Source organism: Pelodiscus sinensis, chromosome 3 (assembly GCF_049634645.1).
Source record: "Pelodiscus sinensis isolate JC-2024 chromosome 3, ASM4963464v1, whole genome shotgun sequence".
Taxonomy (NCBI): domain Eukaryota; kingdom Metazoa; phylum Chordata; order Testudines; family Trionychidae; genus Pelodiscus; species Pelodiscus sinensis.
In genome coordinates, this window is record NC_134713.1 from 149975031 (window position 1) to 149999323 (window position 24293).

Sequence of the window (24293 nt, forward strand, 5' to 3'; positions counted from 1 at the left end):
GTGCTGGGGGTAGTGGAGGGGTGGGGTGGGGCTCTAGGGGTTAGGGTTAGCACTGGAGGGCTCAGGGGACCAGCATGTACCCCAGCCCCGGGCACCAGAACTGCCACAAACTGCCAGTTTCAGCTGTGGCAGCCACCCACCACATGGTGATGGCTGGAGCTGAAGCCAGCTGTTCATGGCAACTCTGGGGGCTGGGGCTTTTGGCAGACCAGTAACATTCTATTTCCATATATTCATATTCATGATTTACACAAGCATGCAAATACAACGTTGCCAGTCTGTCAAAAGTTGGTGAATGGGTTTGCCGGTCCACTGTATAAAAAAGGTTGGGAAACACTAACATAGTGCATAGCTCATCACTGCCCCCTGCCGATGTCTTTCAATGCAGTGGAGAAAGACTCCGGCAAAGAGGAGGCAGTGAGACACTGCACTGCTAAAAGTTCCAGTGTGGATAGTATAAGCACTACTCGGCTTCAGAGAATGCATAGGGTATATACTCTACAGTTTAGTCATGTCTCTACTCCCCTAAGCAGCACCTACCCTACACAAGGTCATTTATACTTGTGCTAGCTGGGCAAGTGTCTTAAACCCAGCTCAGAGCCACATGGCACCTTATCGCTTTGGTGTCTGGACATAGAGAAGCAGAGACAGAGAAATCCAGTCAGACTGCTGTAAAACCCAGCTTGGCTCTCTCTCTGGGTAGGTCTACACATGTAGGCTGTGTCTACACTGGGCCACTTATTCCGGAAAATCAGCTGCTTTTCCGGAATAAGCTGCGAGCTGTCTACACTGGCCCTTGAATTTCCGGAAAAGCAATGATGCTCTACTGTACAAAATCAGCCGCTATTCCGGAAAAGCTACGCTGCTCCCGCTCGGGCATAAGTCCTTATTCCGGAACACTGTTCCGGAAAAGGGCCAGTGTAGACAGCCCAGTAGTCTTTTCCGGAAAAAAGCCCCGATCGTGAAAATGACGATCGGGGCTCTTTTCCGGAAAAGCGTGTCTACATTGGCCACAGATGCTTTTCCGGAAAAGCATCCTGCCAATGGAGACGCTCTTTTTCTGGAAATACTTATAACGAAAACGATTCTGTTTTAAGCATTTCTGGAAATTCATGCCAGTGTAGACACAGCCGTAGAGTACAGACATTCTCCACACCATTGCATGTGTAGGCCTCCCTAGAGAGAGAGCCAAGATGGATTTTACAGCAGCTTGGCTGGACTTCTCTCTTTGCTCCTGTATGCTAATCTAATGGTTTAAGATTCTACAACCCAGGTGATTAAAATAAATTATCTTGTTTAGAAAAAGCTGCCTTGTGTTGCTGCAAATACTTACTCAGGGCATTGCACATTGGAAGGGTACAACACAAGCCGCCTGCAGGGGTCTGGCCTGGCTGGATTTGCTGCAAGAAGCTACAGAGAGAAAAACAAGTCTCTCTGCCACCAAAAGACATAGCTTGAGAATTGTAAAGGCTGTAGGCCTGTCCCAAGAGAACTGTGTAGGCCATGTGGGACTGGCATACTAATAGGGTCACTCCCAAGGGACTGGCTGCAGGTTGGGGATGGACCAGGTTACATGGATCCATGACATAAGCATAGACTACTGAAATAGTCACCACAAAGCTGTATTTAAGTTCGAGCTAGGAATGCTTTCCATATCTGTTGCTGAGTTTGGAAATATTGAGACAATAATCAATGTTAGCAATTTAAAAAAGTATTGAAAAATAGTGCTCTGACACCAAGTTTTAATCCATCTGAATTAGAACTTCTCAGTGATTCACTCAGTCTGTGCATTTACAGTGGATGTAAAAGGTTTGACTGTATGAACAGGTAAAAGCTCACAATTCCTTTCATATAGTCAGTTTCACTTGATCTTTTACAGCAAGATACTATGTGCAAGATTCAAGAGTGACAAAATGAAAATAAACTCATGCATGTCAGAATGGTTAATGCCAACATGACAGAGAATGTTTCATTACACAACTAATACGTTCACAACATAAAGACACAAGGAACACTTTGAACTATTGAACATACACTATACAAAGTGCCAGCATTTGGTTTTTTTTATAGTTTTTGTAATCTCACCTGCTAAGACCCTTATCTTCATAAAACCACTGAGTTCCTGAGTAAATATTGTGCCACAGATTTAAATCTTCAGGGGGATTTGATGCAAGTGGTTGCCGGATTTTACGTCTCAGGAGCTCATATCTAACACAAAAGACAAGCAGAACACTGGGATTATCTCAACTAATGTTATTACACAAAAATTAGGGGGGATTGTTTGTTATTTTTTTAAACTCTCACATTATTTTGTTTTTACAGCTGTAAAGTTTTGCAGATAATTTTTTTAATGTTTCCAGGTGTAAAACACTCAATTACTTAATATACTTTGAAAGAAAAAAGAATCAGAGTTTTAATGTATGACCATTTTATTGAACCAACTGCCTTCTCTGCAACTAGCCAGGGTTTGTCACAGTGTTTGAGGTTTATGAGAAGACATTTCAGATCCATCTTAAGTTACGCAAGCCTGGTCTTTTCTGGCTGAATGAGGTACAGTCTAACACAAATTTCAAAAGTACCAAGTCACTATAGAATTTTATTACAGGCAGTCCCCGGGTTACGTACAAGATAGGGACTATAGGTTTGTTCTTAAGTTGAATTTGTATGCAAGTCGGAACAGGCTCCAGATTCAGCCGCTGCTGAAACTGATCAGCGGCTGACTACAGGAAGCCCTAGGCAGAGTTGCTCTGCCCCCGGCTTCCTGGAATCAGCTGCTGATCAGTTTCAACAGCGGCTGAATCTGGACTCCTGTGACAGAACAGCTGGGGCACTGCCGGGTAGGTCCCCGCAGGACCAACCCGGCAGCACCCCAGCTGCTCTACCCCACATGTCCCGCAACAAAAGCCTGGTCTCCTGGGGGGGGGGTGCACTAGCTGCGCCCCCTCCCCCCCGGCAGACCAGGGAGACCCGAGCAAAGCTGCGGAGGCGCAGAGGTCCCGCCGCCTCTGCGGCTTTGCTCCTGTCTTCCTGCTGTGCTGGGAGTCCCCCCCAGCACAGCAGGGAGACAGGAGCAAAGCTGTAGAGGCGGGGGACCCCGCCGCCTGTGCGGCTTTGCTCGGGTCTCCATGCTGTGCTGGGGAGTCCCCCCCAGCACACCAGGGAGACCCGGAGCAGCTTTTCTCGCCCCGGAGGACGTGGTGGCGGGACCGCTGCGCTCTGGGCGGTCCCGCCGCCCGCGAGCTCTGGGGCGAGAAAAGCCCCGTTCGTAAGTGCGGAGCTGACATAAGTCGGATCCGTGTAAGTCGGGGACTCCCTGTACTGGGATTTGCACATTTCCTGAGAAGATACAAACTTGGTGTTATCCATCCTTAAATTACATGCTGCTATACCTTAAACCTAAATAATAGCTACACTTCAAACCTGAGTAATTTACTATAAATTTAAGAGTTTGTGTGTGTCTGCCTGTCTGTCTGTTCAAGAACTCCTAAATGGTAAGAACTAGGACCAAATTCAGTATACTTCTTCATATTCAGAATGTGTATTACTTTGATTGTGCTTGGAATGGGATTGCTTCTCATAAAACCATGCAAAAAAGAATCAGAATCACCAGGCAGGTGAAAGGGGCTGGTTGGGGGCATGCTCCCCCGAAAGCTGAGCCTCGTACCTCTAGCCACTGCTGGCTGTTCCCCTTCATCATGGAGTGAGAGGAATGCGCATAGTTTGCTACATTCCTCACTCTAGCTGAGGAGCTCCGGGGGCTGACGAACCTGGATCTGCCTCAGCTGAGGGACATATACCCCTTACTGGCTGTGCCTGATGAAGTTGCAGTGGCCATGGAGAGGCGCTTTTCACCTGGCTCTAAGCTGCTGCAGTGAGAGAGGTCTGGGATAGTCCTCTTTTCCCAGGGCAGCCTGATTGAGTTGAGGACCCAAGCAACAATGGGTAAATCTTCTAGTGGTAAATAAATTGTGGATGAGTGGGGGGAGAAAAGGAGCAAGATTCCTGGTTCCTTTAGGGCAGGGACAAGACAGAAGATCAGAGGAGAGCAAGCAGGACTTGGAAGAGGTGAGAACTCCTTTCTGTGTGAGGTTGCCTTGGGAGTTATACAGGAGGACATGCAGGGATGGATATTTGAATTGAATCCATGCTTTGCCATTTATGAAATAAATGAAATTGACATCCTCCATTCTCCTGGCACAGGGCATCACACAAACTAGTCCATGCATTGAGGAATTCGATATTTTGCTTCCCACCTAGCACATTTTTACAGGCATATATTATTACACCACAGCATTTTTCACAGCTTCCTTCCTGTCTTTCTTAATACTTAATTAGAACACACTATTTCTGAATGAACCCTATTACATAAAGACATTCAAAACCTTTGAAAAGCAATGAACATTTCTGTAGCGTTGACAACATGGCCATTTGACCACTGATGATTGAAGTAATTCAACATGACCTACATCTGCAAACTTCATTTCCTGAATAGTGTGCCATGATGCTCCCACCCAGAAACCCCACGAAAGCAGCTGCTCAATATGGCTTGATGGAGCAAGACGTCTGCAGCAGCAGCAGCTGCCAGTGAATGTGATTTACAGTCCATCACCATCCAATGTTCAAAAAGATTTTAATATTTCTCATGATTAGCCTTTGAATTATATTAGACAGAATGTGCCAGGACTTTGTCTAATAAAACAGTTACATTTTCTCCTTGGATTCCCAAACATTGACAATCCTTGATGAGAAAATTTCTTTGGGGAGGTGAAGTCATCAGAACATTTTGGTGAAATTACAACTTAATTATGCAAAAGCGACGAGGAGTCCTGTGGCACCTTATAGACTAACTGAAGTGTAGGAGCATAAGCTTTCGTGGGCAAAGACCCACTTCGTCAAATGCATCTGACGAAGTGGGTCTTTGCCCACGAAAGCTTATGCTCCTACACTTCAGTTAGTCTATAAGGTGCCACAGGACTCCTCGTCGCTTTTGCAGATTCAGACTAACACGGCTACCCCTCTGAAACTTAATTATGGTTTATTGCTTAACTAGCAGAACTGGTACAACCTCCTGAAAGGCAAGAATGTGAGGTCAAAGATTTGAGGCTTAATCCAAAAGCTACTGGAATCAATGGAAAGTCCCATAGTCATGTTAACAGCCTTTGGAGCAATCTTTTGATGAACATAGAGCTAGAACATCCCCTCTTTCTCCCAGAACTCTCCAGATCTGAGTTTGTATACACTGATGGGGCAGCGTGGAAGGGTGCAGCCCTGAGTGCCAAACAGAGTTCTTGAACAAACAGATGGACGGAGAGCGAGACTGACTCTTTCAAATACATAATAGATATATACCACCATGAACAAAACACAACATAAAGCAGTCACATTTCATCTTACCAAATCATAAACAATCCTATTTTCCTCTGGGTAGACAAAACCGATGTCAAATACAGGGGCTCCCTGAGTTTATACTCACTGAGTTTTCTCCTAATTCTTCCCTAAGGGGTGGTCTGTTCCCACAAACCACCACCAAATATTGGCTGGTGTTTCAGCCCACAAAATCTGCGACTCCCCTGAGATCTGCGTGGAACTCTGGATGCATGGGGAGTTCAGGGTTATATGTGTTAAAGCTGGATTTGCATTGTATTCTGCCCTCCTTTTGTTTAGCCTCTTGGATGACACTGCACTGACAACTACAAAGGGTTCCCTTCTTTTCTGTGGTGTAAACCCACTGGATTTTTACAGAGTAGAGGCAGAACCTATAGAAATTAATGCTGACTCAAACATTAATCCAAAATGGTTTGCCCTGCTGGCTGAGTTCAGGAGAATGTAGGAACGTTCTGATGTTCCTTTCAGCCATACCACGAGGTAAATGTCACTTCCGTGTTTAATTCACAAGTGAGACTAGAGCTGTGCTCAATTTACCTAAATCCAGCCCAGAGAGCACAGCATGAGCTGTGCCAGCTCCTCTCCCTTTTTTTCAGATCCTGTAGAAGCCAAAAAAATGGGAAATCATGGCACAGAGCTGTCATTGTTCATGGTGTGCTCTCTGGACTGGACATGGGTAAGCTGAGGAAGTTTCTGGTCTCACTTGTGAATTAAACGTGGAAATGACATTTACCTCATGGATCTCCAGAGGTATGACATTCCATTTTGGGGCATGCACATTTCCAGAACTCCTGTGAAGATACAAATCCAGTGTTATTCACCCTTAAGTTACACATTGCTATACCTCACCTCAAATGTGGTCCATTGGGCCTAGAGGGCTGTTGCCAGGAAATGGCAATAAATGATTCACTTATTGGAGTCACTGACAAGGGGCTAATGCCCTGAGGAATTGATGGATGGGTAGTCACAGATGTAGGTAAACTCTCTGTGCAGCCTCCCAGAAAACCATTGCCTCTAGAACAAGCGACGATAGTGACAGAATAGTTTGTGAAAGGGATCAGATTGGTCACCACGTGGTTTTGCATTGATGAAATGTTGCTGTTGATAGTAATTCGAGGGTCAGGCATGCGGATCTCATAGCTAAGCATTTCTCCATTCAGTATGAGAGGCGGTTTCCAAGACACCTGAGAAAGTAAAGGCATTCTTAGAGTCAGACCCACTCGCAATGGCAATGCAGAAATAACACAGTTAAAATGGGCCTACAAATCGGAGACTTAAGAGACTTGGACTGTGGGCCTGTCTCTTGGGGTAGGTATTCAGAGACACAAACAACAGATTCTTCTATGCAGTTTTTGCTTTAAAAAAACCCACTTAATTTCTCTGAACCTTAAACCACCTCCCATCTGTCAAATAGGGATAATACTCTCTTGCCTCATAGGGTTGCTGGGGATAAATTCAGGAAAAAGTGCAAGGTGCTCAGATACTATTGTAATGCAGGATTAATTACTATTTTATATACATACACACACTCACATACACACACTTGTATTGTAATGTACTGGTGGTACCTATGTGTACCATATTCTGCTATGTACGCTATCAGTAAAAGCTCATAGTTTTACTTACCAAGGCACAAAAAGAAATCATCTACCCATACCCATTAATGTTTTGATTTTTCAGTAAAAGCTACAATAATGTGTTGTAACTATATTCACATGCTGCTTTTCACATTACATCTGTTGTTTTACATGTAAATTGGTCTTAACAAGACAACAAATTTAAACAAAACAAAATACAATTCCTATTTTTCTTGCAGTCTTGTTAACTTGTGGTGTGAATAATTTTTGTTTTTGCCTGATTAATTAGTAACTTGACATAGATTTGTCCGTATTCACTCTGCGGGACTGAACCAACTCTCATTGGACAAGCTAATTCCAATAGGAGCTAGATTGCATTGTGAATTCACAGACTAGTGTCAGGCAGATAGAGATAATAATGGGCCCTAGGTTCAGACTAAATCCTCTTTGCTCCACTGCAACAGTACAAAGTGGACTGTAAGCTTTTCTCAAGAGGAAACTGATTCCTTTGTTAGGATGAAAGTGTTATGCTGGCCTGGCTGGCTTACCGTTATCAACTATATACAGGGACCCTTAGCCCTGGTCTACACTAGGGAGTTATTTCGGAATAACCTTCCTTATTTCAAAATAAGAAGTGGAGCGTCCACACTACCAAGCCCATATTTCAAAATAAGGGGCTGGTAATTTTGAAATCTGTACTTGTACCTGTTTTCCTCAGGGAATAATGTTTATTTCAAAATTGTTATTTCAAAATATCGTTAGTGTGGATGCTCCAGTGTTGCTAATTCAAAATAATTGGCCTGCAGAGGCCTCTCACAGCTGCACTTGTGGCCACACCTGCCAGCTCCACTGCTCCACTTCTCCTGCAGAGCTTAAAGCAGCAGGCTGCAGGAAAAGAGCTTATGGCATGTGGAGAGCTTTGCCAGCCCCATGATGGCATCAGCAGAGGGAGTGATGGCAGACCGCCAGCACTCCCTCTGAGCCCCTCATGGCTGCCAGCACTCCTGCAGCACCCTCAGCTGCCATTGGCCAGGGACTCAGGAGGACATGGGCCTAGACTAGTGCGGAGATCCTGGACCTCATCGAGGATCTCACAAGATTTCTGGTGAAACCTGCCTTATTCCAGCCTCCACGGTGGGACACCTTCCCACAAGAAGCCACCACTAAGGAGTCTGAGGTCATGAAACCACACAGCAGTGCCACATATGGCACGGGGTCATGTCCACACTCAGGTTTCATCCGCTCCTGGTCCAGTGTGGTGATTTGGAGGACACTGACCTTGTGCATGGGAATCTGCTAAGGGGAGGAAGATGAGGAGACCCCAGTAGCACTCTCTCTCGTGGTGGCGTACAGCTAGTTCTGATTAGGAAGCCTAATCCGAACTAGCTAGTTCGTGCCGCATGTAGCCGCGCGACACGCAGTCCGAACTAGCCGGGATTTAAAAATGGCGCCGGCCGGCTTTATGCAAATGAAGCCCGGGAAATACAAATTCCGGGCTTCATTTGCAACTCTGTATGACTACATTACCCCCCCTAGTTTGAACTAGGGGGGTAGTGTAGACATACATGATGACTGGGGGTCAGGATGGGGATATGGGTGCCATTTATGCCCTCTGCTCCACAGTTGGGGAAACCCATGGCGGCAAAGCCATCCACAATGGTGTCCACGTTGCCCAGAGGACAACCCTACATAGCAGCATGTGTTTGATGGCTTTGGCTTCTTGCAGGAGAGTGGCACTGATGGTGGACTTCCCCATGTCAAACTGGTTCCCAAAGGAGCAGTAGCTGTCTGGCATGGCGAACTTCCATGGAGCCCTTCTGCACATGGATGTCAGGCTGCAGTCAGGTGCCCTGCAGAGTCCCAGGAAGGTGGCCTTCCACATGTGGAAGTTCTAGAGCCACTGCTGGTTATCCCATCACTGCAGGACAATGTGGTCCCAGCAGTCAGAACTGGTCTCCCTCTGCCAGAAGTGGAGTTCAATGGTGTCCAGGGGCATGAGGGGCATTTGCTGCAGCAGGAGTGCCAAGACATGGGTGGAGAGGTCTTCCAGTTCAGGCTGGTGGTTGTCCTGCAGGCTGGAGCAGCAGGTGGGCAGTCTAGACAAATTGCACCATGAGGTGCCACACAAGGCCCATGAGCTTGGCCCTGTTTTGGAGCAGCCCTGGCTCCATGGTGTCAATGCTAAAGCATCCACAAGGGCAGACAGAGCGCACTGGCTAGGTTTTGTGTTCCACAAGGGAGCAGGCAGTGGTGGAGCAGCACATGAGACATGGCTGTAGTGAGGAGCCCCTGAAAGCACATGTTATAGCTTGCCTGACCAAGCAGCCACAGGAAGTATCCACCCCTCTGGTGCCCTCCCCGAGTGATTCTGGGGGCTCTAAATCTGAGGCAAGCTCCAATCAGGGTAGACGCGCTATTTCAAAATAATTCCGAGCAATTTCCATGCTCCCCCATAGTGGGGACATGCTATTTAAATTTTGTTTTTTCAAAAGTCCTCATTTTGATTTAACTTATTTCAAAATAATTTCCTAGTATAGACATGCCCTTAGAGCAGGCGTCGCAACTTTTGCAAACCAAAGAGCCAAATTACATCAAAATTCAGAACAAGTGGTTAACAAAGAGCCATATAAAAATGCCCATGTGCATGACTGAAAATATACAATGTAATGTTATTGATAATTGACATAATGATTAACAATAGCATAAATGAAACATTATACTCACAGGCTACGTCTACACTGGCATGATTTTCCGGAAATGCTTTTAACGGAAAAGTTTTCCGTTAAAAGCATTTTTGGAAAAGCGTGTCTAGATTGGCAGGATGCTTTTCCAGAAAAGCACTTTTTCCGGAAAAGCATCCATGGCCAATCTAGACGCGCTTTTCCTCAAAAAAGCCCCAATCGTCATTTTCGCGATACGGGCTTTTTTGCGGAAAACACTACTGTGCTGTCTCCACTGGCCCTTTTCCAGAACAGTTTTCTGGAAAAAGACTTTTGCCCAAACGGGAGCAGCATAGTTTTTCCGGAAAAGCACTGATGATTTTACATTAGATTGTCAGTGCTTTTCCAGAAATTCAAGCGGCCAGTGTAGACAGCTAACAAATTTTTCCGGAAAAGCAGCTGATTTTCCGGAATAACTTGCCAGTGTAGACACAGCCACAGACTTTATTTAATGGAACTTCTGCTGATGAATGTTTTTGCACATTTCTTTGAAATTTACATCATAACTGGTCAAATTCAGGTTCACGCACACTCTGCTGGCGCCTCCAGGCTCTGCACTCCAGCGGCACTGCCCCAGTGGGGGAAGGAGGGAGCTGAGATGCGGCCGTGTGAGAATGGCATGGGGGGGTCAGCGAGCTCGTCTGGTGAGCAGGCCCGATGCTGCCCCAACAGGCAATACCACGGTGTGAGGCGTGTGCAGGCATCGGCATGCCAGGACTACAAGGCCTACATCCCGTCCCCCTGCAAGAGGGGAGGGGCAGGACTGTACCGCCGACCGGACCGTGGTGTTGCAGCACGTCTTTTAAAGGAGGCTTGCTGCTGAGTAGGGAGGAGGAGGTTTGGCACAGAGACGCCAGGGAGGAGAGGTAACCGGCCCCTTCCTCGAGAGTGCCGGGACCGGGGAGCATCTCACGGGGGTCCCTGAATCTTTGTCTGTAAGGAAGGTGGAGGACTGGTGGGAGAGGTGAGACTGGCAGAGAGGTGTGCAGCACAGCTTGTAGGAAGGGACCCAGGGCAGGGTCTTAAAAGGCCCATGGGTCAGCGTGTTACAGGCGGGGTCCCCATCGACCATATAGGGGTGGAGGGAGTGTGTTCTCCTACCCTTAGGGCCCTGGGTCAGGACCCGGTGGTGAGGGCGGGCCCGGGTCCCCCTACCTTCCCGATCCCACTCTGGTTGTTGAAAAAAGTGGGGAGGGGAGGGAAAAGATAATTGATATATTTGCTGGAAAGTTGTGGACCTAATTAAAGGCTTGGATGGTTCTTCCCAAGCAGAACTGTGGATTTTGTTAAGAAGGACACTAATAAGGGGAGGGCCAGGGGGAAGGAGAAGGCCAAGGCGAACTGCTTCTGGAACAGGTGGCCCATTGAGCCAAAAGGGGGTGCTGCCTTTAGACCCAGTAGCTCTCTTACACATGCATTCAAGCTACATAAGTAATAATGCGTTTTTAAATTTTTGAATTCATTTTTCATGTTAATTTAAAAAGTTGCATGCATTTTGGGAATGATCAAAGAGCAATGTTTGGTGCCATACTGAGCCATATTTGGCTCCAGATCCATAGGTTGCAAACCCCTGCCTTAGAGAGTAAATTAGGCTGGTTCTGTCACTGTTCTGACTTGTGCCAGAAACCAATTCCACCCCAATTCAGCTCCAGAAAAGGGAGGGACAGAAAAGTGGGTTCTTCATTAAGGAAATGAAGATAGCATCACAAGCCAAACAATGCTAGCAGATAACTGAGGCTAGGTCTAGACTGCATCCCTCTGCCGACAGAGGGATGAAAATCAAGCACCTCAGAAGTGCAAATGAGCCTGGGATTTAAATATCCCGGGCTTCATTTGAATACTCACATTCCGACACTGTGTCGATCAGGCTCAGTGTCGAAAGTGAAAGTGAAGTATAGCCGTGGTTCTGCCACGTTTCTGCCGACCACGGGGCTTTTCCAGCAGATCCTGTAAAAAATGAGTACAGGATCTGCCGGAAAAGCCCGTACTGTCAGCGGTAATGCGGCAGAACCGCAGCTACAGTTTACTTTCACTTTCGACACTGAGCCTGATCGGCACAGCATCATAATGTGAGTATGCAAATGAAGCCCGGGATATTTAAATAATTTGCACTTCCGAAGTGCTTGATTGCATCCCTCTTTTGGCAGAGGGATGCAGTCTAGACACAGCCTGAAGGTAGAGGAAGATTTTGCATCTTTCTTAGTTGATCTACTTCAAAGACCTTTTACTACTTTCCTCCTTTATGCAAAAAAGCCAAATCTCTTTCTGGGAGAGTTGATATACATTCTCTCTGTATTTAAGTAGTGCAAGAGTATGGATAATATAAAACTTGAAGGTTTCATTTTAAAATTTAGGTAGAAAACAGCCAGGTTAGTAAATTTTGTGTTGTAATTTCCCATGTCCCGGAAAGAACATTTAATCTCATGTGCATGAACCATACAGCACAACTGATCAGATACATTGTGCGTGAGAGAAGAAGGGGGGGGTCCACATTCCACGTGAGACTCATATTTGTCCCTGAAGGAGGCAGCATGCCAGACTCAGGGGCTCATCCACAATTATATTTTGTAACTAATTCAGGACTCAATTCTCAAGTCTGCATTTCACTTTAAGTTCTGCCTAAATAAGAATTGAATAAGTTTTATTCAAATGCTTTATTTTCAGTCATTAGCAAAGTTAAACCTTAACTGTCTTAAATGAGCACTCAAAGGACTGACTAGTCTGGGCTGTTTAATGGAAGTAGACTTCTAAAAGAAGAACTGTACATGATACCTTTGGTGACACTGAGGATTTAACAGGACTTCTCTTTAACAGGAAGTTACCTCAGAATGGTCAATTTGTACCATGACTGAGTCATGGGCAGTCTGGCCTAACAGAGCTGAATCCAGATGATGTGGGTCTTAGTGCAAAGTCAAAGATTGTCACTGTGAGAGGAACACCAAAGCTCAACCCAGAATCACAGTCAGAAGGTCTACTAGGAGATTGGGGTTGGGAGTCAGAAACCAAAGCCTAAGCTGAAGGATCACAGTCAGAAGGCGAAGCTGAGGGTCTGAGCTGGGGAGTCGGAGGTCCCAAAGACGGTGGAGCAGAAGTAGATGCAGGCTCGGGTGGGAGATAGAGACAGGATCAAGTCAGGCAACAGGCACTGAGCACCCACTGGACTGCTGCTGCATTGAGCTGAGTATCAGCCTGCTGTCTCCTTCAGCCAATCAGATGGTGCAGACAATCTGACAGCTTCCATCAGGGCCAGCTGTGCTCAGCGGGTTGACAGGAGCCTGGTTCTGGTGCAGGTGAGGCTCCTGCTAGTGTGTCATGGCTGAACTTCGGACTGTTAACAAATCCTTTAGCAGCACACAACAAAACGCGTTCAATAAAACAGGAGCAGTGCTACGTCCCACCCCTTGGTGGGATGGGAGGTTATGAACGCCTGGGAACAACAGCTGCTCCCCTAACATGTCAGCATCTGAATCTCACCCTGATGGGGTGCTATCTATTGAAAATGAAAGAATTCTAAAATGTGATTCTACACGATGTGTTAGGTATTGACACTGTGCTGGATGCTGTACAATACGTGAATAAGATCCCACCTCTGTCTAAATTGGAGTAGGTAATTTATCTTGTAATGCAAATTGCAAAGAGAGTGAAACATTGCAAACCAGGCACAATGATGTTAGTCCTCAGAAGCATGAAAAACCAAGTTGAGTCAGAGTCTCACCAAGCCCGATTCCCTCTGAGCAGTATTTTATTGATTATTAGGGATGCCAGTCTATCTAAAATCAAGATGGAAGAAAAAGGAGGGATTTAAATTTGGGATAATGCTCATGTATATTAGGGAGCTGGCCTGTCTTGAACTAGAGATGACACCTGGGAAGAAGGATGGAGCAGAATATACAATGCAATTACACTCCAGGCAAACTTTTCTGTCATAAAAAGCAGTGGCCTATACGCGTCAATAACAAATCAAGGACAAGGTCAAGTGACTGACTGAACTATGTGATATATATAAAGAAGGCAGAGCCAGCCTGGCTTATATTCACTATGAAACTATGGGACCTTCTCTCCTCTTTACCCTGAATCTGTGGTCAGAATCTTCTGCATGAGAGCAGAAGAGTTCAGCCTATGTTGGAAACAGCAGTCGTTTTTATATCCATTGTAGCTCACCATGGAGGCTATGAGAAAGGGTGCAGATGAGGAAGCCTAGGGTGACCAGGTGTTCCAATTTTCTCTTATAAATGGGCAAGTTGTCCTGTATTTTCTTCCTCCCCTCTACCCATCAGTACTGGTGGGTCCTAGTGCTGGCCTGATCCTTGCTTGCCAGCTGTCCACCCACCAGCAGTGACTGGAGGGGTGTCTGGAGCCAGTGGCTGATGGTGGTGAGTGTGCAAAGATGGTGGAGAGACAAATCTGCAGTGCACAGGGCCATCCACTCCCCCGATGGCCCATCAGTGCAGCCATTGCTGCATGCCAGCTGTCAGTCAGCTGGACCCTGCCCCTGTCCCAGTTCTGTCCAGCACTGACTGCGAGCTGCAAGCAGCAGTGGCTGGTGCGTGTGAGCTGGTGCCAGATGGCAATGAGTGACTTGTTGCCTTTGCTGCTCACCCATCAGTCCTTTACTTGATCCCCTGCTCTCCCCTCCATGCTATACCACTTCATGCCCACCCTCCAGCCTCACTGTTCCTTCATATTATTACATCCTTTTCCATGTGTTACCTCAGGAAGACATGACCCCAGGTACCAGAAGAAATGAGTCTGTCCTGGGGGCTCAGCCAGACATGGAGGGTAGAAAGTGCCAGCAATACAGGCCGGGTCAATCGGTCACCCCATCCACATGGGAGAGGTGTGTGTGTGTGTGTGTATGTGTGTGTGTGTGTGTGTTCTCTCCCCATGTTCCAGTGACCACTGTGAGTATCACATCTCTACTCTCTGCCCCATTCCTTTCCATGTTATGGAAATCAGTCCCATTCCAGGGATTTCATGTTTTTCTGGCATAACCAAATGCTGACCTTTCTTTAAGGTAGGATAAGAAGAAGCTGCATACCAAATTTGATAGCTCTAGCTCTTAGTGTTTAGGAGGAGTTCTTGAACAAATGGACTCGCAGACACACAGGCTAACTGACAGATGGACTCAGACAGACAGACACTCTAAAATATGTATGGAGATGAACCAAATCAGAAAGATTAAGGGTCATATCCAATATCACATAGCAAGACATAGGTAAATAGAACCCCGCTCTCCTAATTTCTGGCCCTGTGTTCTAACCACTGGATTATGTTACCACTTCGTAACAAATACAGTGAGGAAGTTTTCCACTAGAAATTGTTTCCTCATTTATAAGAAAACTAAAGTGGAATTGTGTCAGGAGTTGGAATCTATCCTGATTCAGTCTAAGAGGGTACAGTACATCCAATAACATGCATCTCTCTCTGGTAATTAGCGAGACTTGTAAGGACAGACCAACACACTGAGGGTATGTCTACACTATCCCGCTAGTTCGAACTAGCGGGGTAATGTAGGCATACCGCACTTACAAATGAAGCCCGGGATTTGAATTTCCCGGGCTTCATTTGCATAAGCGGGGAGCCGCCATTTTTAAAACCCCGCTGGTTCGAACCCCGCGGAACGAGGTGTACCGGTAGTTCGGAATAGGAAGCTGCACGGGGTTCGAACCAGCAGGGTTTTAAAAATGGCGGCTCCCCGCTTATGCAAATGAAGCCCGGGAAATTCAAATCCCGGGCTTCATTTGCAAGTGTGGTATGCCTACATCACTCTCCTAGTTTGAACAGGGGGGTAGTGTAGACATACCCTGAAGTTCTTACTTTTTTGAAATTACTCTGTTGGTCAGATTGAATGATCCAGCTCTTTTATTCTACCTCCAATAATATGATTAAAGGAGAGAAATGGATTGCTGTGTTGAACAAGATGTATTTAGTTCACAGAGGCTAATCAGCCACTCCATAAATATTCTCCAATAAAATCTATTATATTTCTATAGGTACAGAGACAGCCATACTTTCTTTTTTTTTTTTACAGAAATCCCACCCATTTAATTGACTCACTTTCATTTATTTCCTCTAATTCTCATGCACACACAATTTCCATTCACTTCAGTCAGAGCTACACATACACGAAGGCAGCAGGACCAAGTCTGCAATGATCAGTTGCCCGTACAAATGGTCTGAGAAGCACTTACACTGAAAACTAGAGAAATGGAAATACCATTTCTGTATGAGCATATATAACTATTACAGAACCTGATACTTTTTCACTAATATTGTTCAATGCAGGGGAATATGCTGATTAGGTTCTGATTAGTTTTTTCCAAGTCACTCTACTGCATGGCATGCCCCAGATGAGCAAGCTGTGAAGGAAATCACTACCCTGAAATGTAGAAAAATCTCAGGTGTACACGTTAAGAGTGCTCCTAAGGGTGTTACAGTAGCTCAACTTGCTCAAGCAGCACTTGTGTGGCAAATAAACCAAGGTCTCACTGACCTTAGCAGCATTACAAGGCAATCTTCACACAAGGATTGATGGTTCTTTAACCATTTCCCCAAAGCACAGGGCACACCTATGTAAAACTGGAACAGACCTGTAGGGTTCCCCCCCCCCCAAGATGACACCTGTAGGTCTTCTTGTTGCATCTTCTTTTAACCCGGTAACATACAAGGGTAGATACCAAGTGATTATTATTATCTTTAGCCTAGTGGAGCTCAGCAGAGACCTTTGCAGCAGTCTGCAGGATGAAGCAATTTGAGAATGAAGCAGTGGTAGACAGGGATCTTAAGAGGGATGGGAGATGGGACCATGAGAGCTTTTATCTGGCACAAAGTGATCTGAGAAGTAAAACACTGAAGAGTCAGTTAGTGGGAGATACTGGCACAATGTAATTTTAATAATTTGGCCACAGGAGCCAGCTTCCTCTTTGGAATCCCCATACAATGGACTTCTCTTAGCACTTCATACCAATGATCCCAGCAAGGGATGGTGGGAGTCTTAGAGCCAGGCACCAAGCTGAACGGGAAGATAATTCCCCATAATACAACTGTAACTCCATGATATGAAAAAGAACTGTCTTTCACTTATATAGGCCAGCTGTAACTGGACTGACTAACATTGGTCTAACTGTAGCAAGCATTTAACTTCACTGAGATCCTCATTTCCAGGACTGTTTGCAGAACAGCAGCAATTTTAAGAGTCCCGATCACTAAATTCCTCAAGTCCAAACAAAGAACAACAATTATAATAATTGTTTCTCTTTATGTTTAATTATATGAATGTAACCAAGTAGTCAGCCTTAGAAAAGCGGTTACTTTAAAAAAGTGAAGCATTATGTAGTAAAGAAGGGTCACCCTGGTGCAAAGGAAGATTGCTTTCGAGAGGACAGACCAAATGTTCACTATTCAGTCTCAATTGGAGAGCATCTACCTTCTTAGTTGCAGCTACTTCCAGTCTGTAGAGATGGATGGCAGTGGGGCTGAGACAGAAGAGACAGACAAATAACGAACGAGAACTATAAGATGAATTAAGAAAGATTACACCCTTCCTTCAGGGAAATATTTGGGGGTAAAGGGTGCTCTTCAGGGGGGGTGGGGCAAAAATGAACCATTTTGGGATGCTAGAGAGCCACCTCTACCAAAGGAGGAGCTGTATATTTGGCACTAGAATGGGTTATTGTTCTCTGCATTTGGCATCTGAGATCTAATTTGGAGGAAAGAAATGTGTGTTGTAGGGGACAGAGTTTTTACCTTGAAGGGATTTTACCTGATTGCAAAAATATTCCAAAGCTATACTATCAACTATGCTGTAAGACAAGAATTTCAGCTTCTCAGGCCAGAAAAGCACAGCATTATTCCTTCCCTTTGATATAGTGAACTGGGCAAAGTACAGGATCCATACCACCTTTTAGAGTGAGCCAGAAAGCCCTCCAAGATGGCAGCTACATTTTCACAGAAGCCTCTACTTGCAGATCTCCTGTGAATCTTCTGGTAGGGGTTAAAACTGTCATCCTCAGTTGTAACCCCTGCCTACTGCAAGTTAGATGGGTGAAATCTAGTGCAAGAAAACATAATTTAACAAAAATGGGGAATCTAATTCAATGTGTCCTGTCTCTTAATTCTTTATACACACAGAGTACTCCCTTAAACCATTATTCACTGTGCAAACAGGACTCTTCTCAAGCTGATCAACCTAAATACACTCCCCAATGCCATGCCACCATGAAGAGTCATAGAATCATAGAACTGGAAAAGTCATCAGAAGGTCATCAAATCTAGCCCCCTGCTCTAGGCAGGACCAATTCCAACTAAATCAACCCGGCCAGGGCTTTGTCAAGCCGAGACTTAAACACTTCTAGGAATGGAGACTCCACTACTTCCCTAGGTAACCCATTCCAGTGCTTCACCACCCTCCTAGTGAAATAGTTTTTCCTAATATCCAACCTGGATCTCTCCCACCAGGAGTGAGAATGAGGCATGCAGCATTTGCAACCCTCAAAAGAAAAGAACCAATTTCTTTTTCACTTCTGTAAGATAGTGAATAGCAAATCTTGTGTAACAGGAATAATGTTCACAGCACTAGAATACACTGAATAAATGACTTTTCCAGTTGCTGCATATCTCCACGTCACTTTGGCATTTAATCAGCCACAAAAGCAGTTTATTGCTCAGTATACTCTGCTCGCATGAACATTATCAATTCAGCAAATATTAAAGAATATCATGCAGGTGTCACGGAAATGCATCATTTAAAAATTATAGCACCTTTACACTTTTTTCTGCACAAATGAAAGCAAGCAGAATGATATTGGGAGGCATAAGGCCATTCTGATTAAAATTAAATATAAAAAAGAATATATATAGCATCAGAAGTGTTTATGCCAAGACAGCGGATGGGGTACTGACATTTTCCCTTTTTGTACAATGAAGGCTTACGCCTATGAAAATAAGCTGTCTACTCCAGTGATTACCATGTTACAGCACTTTGAATTCTTCACATCACAAAATCATTTATATTGATTTTATGACTAAATAAAAGAATGGAAATATGTTTCTCTTTATAATAAATTCTCTTTTTTTACTAGTTTAAGTAAATATTTGCACTCGTGGTTTAGGGATTGGTTGCACTGACAACTGAAAGCCTCTATTGATTCACATCCTTGGCTCAGTTAAAGAGCCTCTCAATATAACCTTTCCCACCGTGCCCTTCTACAATACCTTCAGCTCTACCCTGGAAGGACAGCTCTCTCTAGGGCAAGAAGTAATTAAAGTCTCATGCTGGTTCACTTCTGAAGAGATTGCTTATTTTCCACTCTTCGTGTAAGAGTTGCCACTGTAGATATTTAATATGACAAGAGTCTTACACAGCACAAGCATGTTTCGAGCATTAATCTGCTGCAGTATTCATGAAGATTTTGTGGCTCAGTTTACCAAGGTAAAGTTATCAGAGCCAGATTCACCTACCCCTTTTCAGAATACAGTGCAATCCTTCAGGGACAAGTCCTGAACCAATCTCCATGCCTGTGCACCTGGCAGCAAAACTGGTGTGGTTCTGCTGCACAGAGGAGGGTTGGTTTTGGCGGGAGGCTATGTAAAGGGTGCAGAAGTCAACTTCATGCCAAAGTGCTTTTCCTCCTTTTTTCCCCCTCCACCTAGCTAGGATATGACCTCACTACAACAGTAATGGTCACAGAGAGGCTTCAAACCTTTCCCATGCTTACATGAAAATCCTAAAGTAGTCAACAGACAAAGCTGTTTATTGGTGTGCTAACCCCACTATGCAAGCTGTGGGAGCATGAAAGGGCTGAACTGCATCTCTGCCTTCTCCTCCCCACCCACATTCAGCAAATGTGTTCCTCTGAAGGAGAACAGAGAGCAAGAAGCCTCTGGGTCTCTCAGATAGCAATCCTGTGGTAAGTTTGGACATTTGACAACAGTAGGCTTATAAACTGTATAGATTGAGTCTACCACTCACCAACTGCCGAAATGTATTTAAATGTTAAACATTTGCTGGAATGAGTAGCTATCACATTTAGTCTGTTATTTCAGTTGGTGCAGGACTTGGCCTTAAATTAGATATAACAAATCTACTGTTTTTTGTGCAAGCAACATTTGATGTGCCCAAGCTCTCTTGAATTATTTACTGCGGCATGCTCTTCAAGTATCTAATTACACAATTTTGCTTCATTTCTTTTGGCAATATTGTGATAAATGCTTTCTGTCCCTAAGAGGTTCGACAGTATTCTTCAGTAGAGAACTGCAGATAATGTTGCAGCTAAGAAATAAGACCAGTATGAATCAGCAGATCTTGAATGACTCTGTCTTGTGTGTGGAAAACTTGTGTTGTGTTATGTCACCTATTCCACTCTCCTAAACTCAACAGTGTTTAACACAAAAGGCAGCCAGGTTCCGAAGAATTCACCACAGCACTGGTACAGGGCAAGAGTCACATTACTCAGAAGGATTAAGAGAGAGATTTTACAAACACACACACAAGTGTATTTGAAAAGACGTACACAATGAAGTTTCATCTTTCATAATGAACGTTTACATTTTATTGACTATTTTTCATAGTTAGACCTACTCCATTTGAAATAATGATTTAAAGTCAGAAACAGGGAATAGCACTCCTGTGATCTAACAGTAAGCAAACCCATGCCAGTATGTCTCACTGAAACAGAAGATTCAATAGACTCACAAAGAGAAAAAGAAAGCCTGAGACTGCTATAGCAGCAACTGGCACAAAATACACCCAGCTCATTCAGGAGGCTGTACAACATAGACCTTAAAGGGCTGAGAAAGTTAATGAGAGACTAGGGGTCTACATAGCAGGGCTTAACTCGAAATAAGGTACGCAAATTGAGCTACATCAATTGCATAGCTTATTTCAAAATAGGGAGCGTCTCACAATACTTATTTTGAAATAGAGCACTCTTCCTCCGTCTTCTCTTATTCCTCATACCATGAGGGTAACAGGAATTGGATAAGAAGTCCTCCAACTTGACAGTATTTTGACACTATTTCAAAATATCTGCCTGCTATGTAGATGTGGATTAAGTTATTTTGGAATAGCCCTAGTTATTTCAAAATAGCATTGCAGTGAATCTTCTGTTTCAGTGAGACATGCTGGCATGGGTTTGCTTACTGTTAGATCCCAGGAGTGTTGTTTCCCTAGGAAAGCAAGAAGGTATAAATACCCAACTGAGCTGTCTGATGAGTCACCAAACTCTGAAAAAGTATTCTTATATTGAAACTGAATTATTACAGAATGAAATGCAGGTGTGTGCTATCAAACTTGGGTCTCAACGAGAGAACTTATCTAAATGTTTTTTAAGGAACAGTAGATCCCTGATATTTTGGATTTGAAACAGAGGAAGACTCAATTTCTTATTAGTGAGTACCTTAGATTCCAAGGAAAATCACAAACAGGACCAATAATAATTTGATACATTTTTAAAAATGGAATGGAATGTATTGAATCTATAATGGAAAAAGAAATTTCAAATGTAAAAGGAGTATAACTTTATGTCCTTGGAGTCAGCATGAAAGGCAAGCAGCGACTTATTTTACTGTTATAAAGACTTAAGTCAAAGTTAGGCATGTGCTTAATAACTTGCTGAATTACAACCATTGCCTGTACAATATATTTTACTCCCTCTTATTGTTCCTATTCCTAGCAAATCCATGAAAGGATCGTTTGTTATGAATTGTGTTGATCATTAAGATGTGTCTTAAAAATGTACATAGTTGTCTCTGAAATCACCTGAAAATATGCAGCACAAATTCTTAAAAGAGAGTATGGCAGCACTTTGCAATCCAAGCAGTGGTCAATCATTATTCATTCTTATGATAACCAGTATATTAATGTGAATGGTAACATGTTATTCCGTAGATGCTCACATATAATTTAAACAACTCATGTTTCGTTGTTTCAAAGTGGATAACTCTTATCAAAGCTTCATATTCTGGATGAAGAATGGAAAAATTAGCAGTTAAATTCATATCCTCAAACTATTTATGCTGCCTGGATAACTCCACTTTATATTTACCTTTTGAAACAAAATACATTTTAAACAAAAACCATAATTCTAACAGATGAACTTCAGTCTTATGCAAATGTCCTTTGTTTTGTGCTCTAGTGAGCAAGCTACTGTACCAATACTTTTGGCATTAGTACAAGACTGAATCCATGGAAGCATGTGTGTATTTACACAAAAGAGGCTTCTTAGCTACAAAAATCCCTCTTGTTTGGTTACACTAATTTCCCTTGAATGAAGTTTGTATGCAAGCCAAAACAATGGTAGTTATCCTGTCCTCTAGAGCTCATTCCCAATTGAACAATGTGAATAATTGAAAACTTCCTAGCTAGTCCTGTCAGGCTACTTGTTTCCTAATTCGGAGGATTCATGCTGTTATTTTTACTTCCTTAGCCTTTTACTTCCTTTTCCCTAGAAAAAGGATCTGTGATTCTTTATTAAAAGTGTAAATATTTATAACTTGTAACTTTCTTAGTATTTTAATGAAGTTTACAGAGTTTTTTTTCTGTAATTTGTTTCCTGGACTATTTAAGTCTGACTAGATGATGAAAACTAAATATCCCTTTTGCGATAATCCAAATATTTCAGGTGCATAAGAAAAATGAAAGTGTCTCAAACTGAAGCTGAATGAAAGATAGTATCTGATCTCTGGCTCAAAACTAACATTCATCCACCCCCACCAGCAATAAAATCTATTAGCTCAGCCAGTAGTTGTCCCTGTCAAATACACACTCTTACATGGAAAATATGTAAAAATTGTCAGATAACACAAATTAAACCTACCTTAACCGAATCGGGCCCCAGCACCTCTACTTTAGGTGGCTGAACACCAGCAGGTCTTGAAGGTCTGGTGGTAACTGCTGTCCAAGCACTGCTGTTAGTACCTCCGTTAAGGGTGCTCACCAGTATTCTGTACTCATACTCCTTCCAAGGGCTAAGAGCCGCACTCTGGTCAACATAGCTTGTGGAATGATTATGTGGTAGAGTCACGAGAGTAGACACTTGTTCTGTTCCTTTCACCCTTCTTTCTATTGTAAAGTTTTCCACCACGCCATTTGGAAGAACAGGGGGTTGCCATGATATATACACGGATGTTGGTGTGTCCGAATATAGCTGTGGAGCAGGGATGTCTTCAGGTGCATCTGGGAGAGTCTGTATAGCTGGGGCCTTGGGGGAAAGGGAGCATCCTTTGGAGGTGCAGCCTTCTACTTGAAACTGATGGACCGTGTAAGGACGCAGGTGATATACAGTGCAATTAGACCAGGTTCCTGCCACCGTAGCATGCAGTTGGTCATTTTGGTAAATGTTGTAATGAATTATATTGCCATTTGGCTTTGAAGGGTGCTGCCAGATGATGTCTGTTTTCCTAGATTTAACATTCAATAGTAATGGTGGGTCTATAGGACCAGGCTCTATAATAAAAAAAAATTGTTTTTAAAGATTAAAAAAATCTCAAAAGTTGTATTTATCAAAGGCAGAGTTAGCAATCAAGGGAAAGTACAAGGCTCAGATGACAAAAGAGGTTTAGATTAACTGAATATTCTATTCCCCTTTGGAATGTAGGCCCAACTGTTTAAAAGGCTCTGCTGAATGTGTATGGAGTCCTTTTCAATGACAGGTTGCTTATTAAAAATACCCCAAACACAAAAGCAAACCCGATCTCTCAATAATACTATGTTGAATTCTGTTAACCTGGAGGGAAAATGTAAGACCGCATAAGAGTTTAGAACCATAGGTCTAGCTTTTGCTGATATTTTCTAGAGCACCAGCTACTAATTACAACCAATAACAGTCATAACAAAGCTGCATATTTTACAGCTCAATAAACCTCTTCCGCAACTCTCATTATATAGCCAATATTTTAGTTCATTCTGTTTATAATTCTAATCCATTTTTTGCAATTTATCTACTCCCTGTTAATTTTATAGGTGATTTTTTACTGTGACTGTGACAGAAGCTGCCGATTTAGCTCTTTCACCTACTGATAAATAAACAATGCACAGATCTGACCTTTAGGTTAACAGGTTTTATGCTTGCTCCACTCAGCACTCTAACTGATTCAATTATCATAAAGGTTCAGGAGCCTCCATGAATACAGAAAAAGACCGACCATATGCCTGCATAGGTGTTGTGGAACAGCAAATACTCTGTAGCCCTCCAGAGAAATTCCTTAATTGTAAATAATTTCACCAAGCGACACAATCAAGTCACCTTGAATGCAAAACCCTCAGCCTGTGGAGGCAAAGTGTTATTTAAGCTTTACTGGGCTGCGTTAAATTCTGCAATTTGAAGGGCTGTTAAGTTTTTCAATTGAAATTTCATTTAAAATGCAGGTGCTTTTTATTATATTGAGGCTTTACTGCTCTCTAGGTACAAGCAAGAACATGGTGCAATAACACAAATCTGGCTCAATCACTGATCAGTAACAGCTGTAATTCCAGAACATTTAGCATTCTTATAAACCACATCCTGAAATCTATAAATTGCTACAGCAGATCAAGATAATACTATTTCCCTCTATTCTGCCCACAGCAATTTTGACATTTATGAGATTTTTCTGTGAACATTAGATTTTATTG

The 24293-nt window shown here is 43.6% G+C and overlaps 1 protein-coding gene across 1 annotated transcript in view; it reads right to left on the minus strand.

Annotated features, from left to right (window-relative positions):
• LOC102451796 (usherin) overlaps positions 1-23941 on the minus strand; it is a 265927-nt gene extending 241986 nt beyond the window's left edge. The window contains exons 1-4 of the mRNA XM_075925195.1: positions 23825-23941; positions 22498-23126; positions 6235-6569; positions 2086-2208 (exon numbers count right to left, since the gene is read on the minus strand). Coding sequence (XP_075781310.1) covers positions 2086-2208; positions 6235-6569; positions 22498-23126; positions 23825-23837 — 1100 coding nt within the window. The 5' untranslated portion in view covers positions 23838-23941. The remainder of the gene's footprint in view (positions 1-2085; positions 2209-6234; positions 6570-22497; positions 23127-23824) is intronic.
• Positions 23942-24293: the final 352 nt, after the last annotated feature.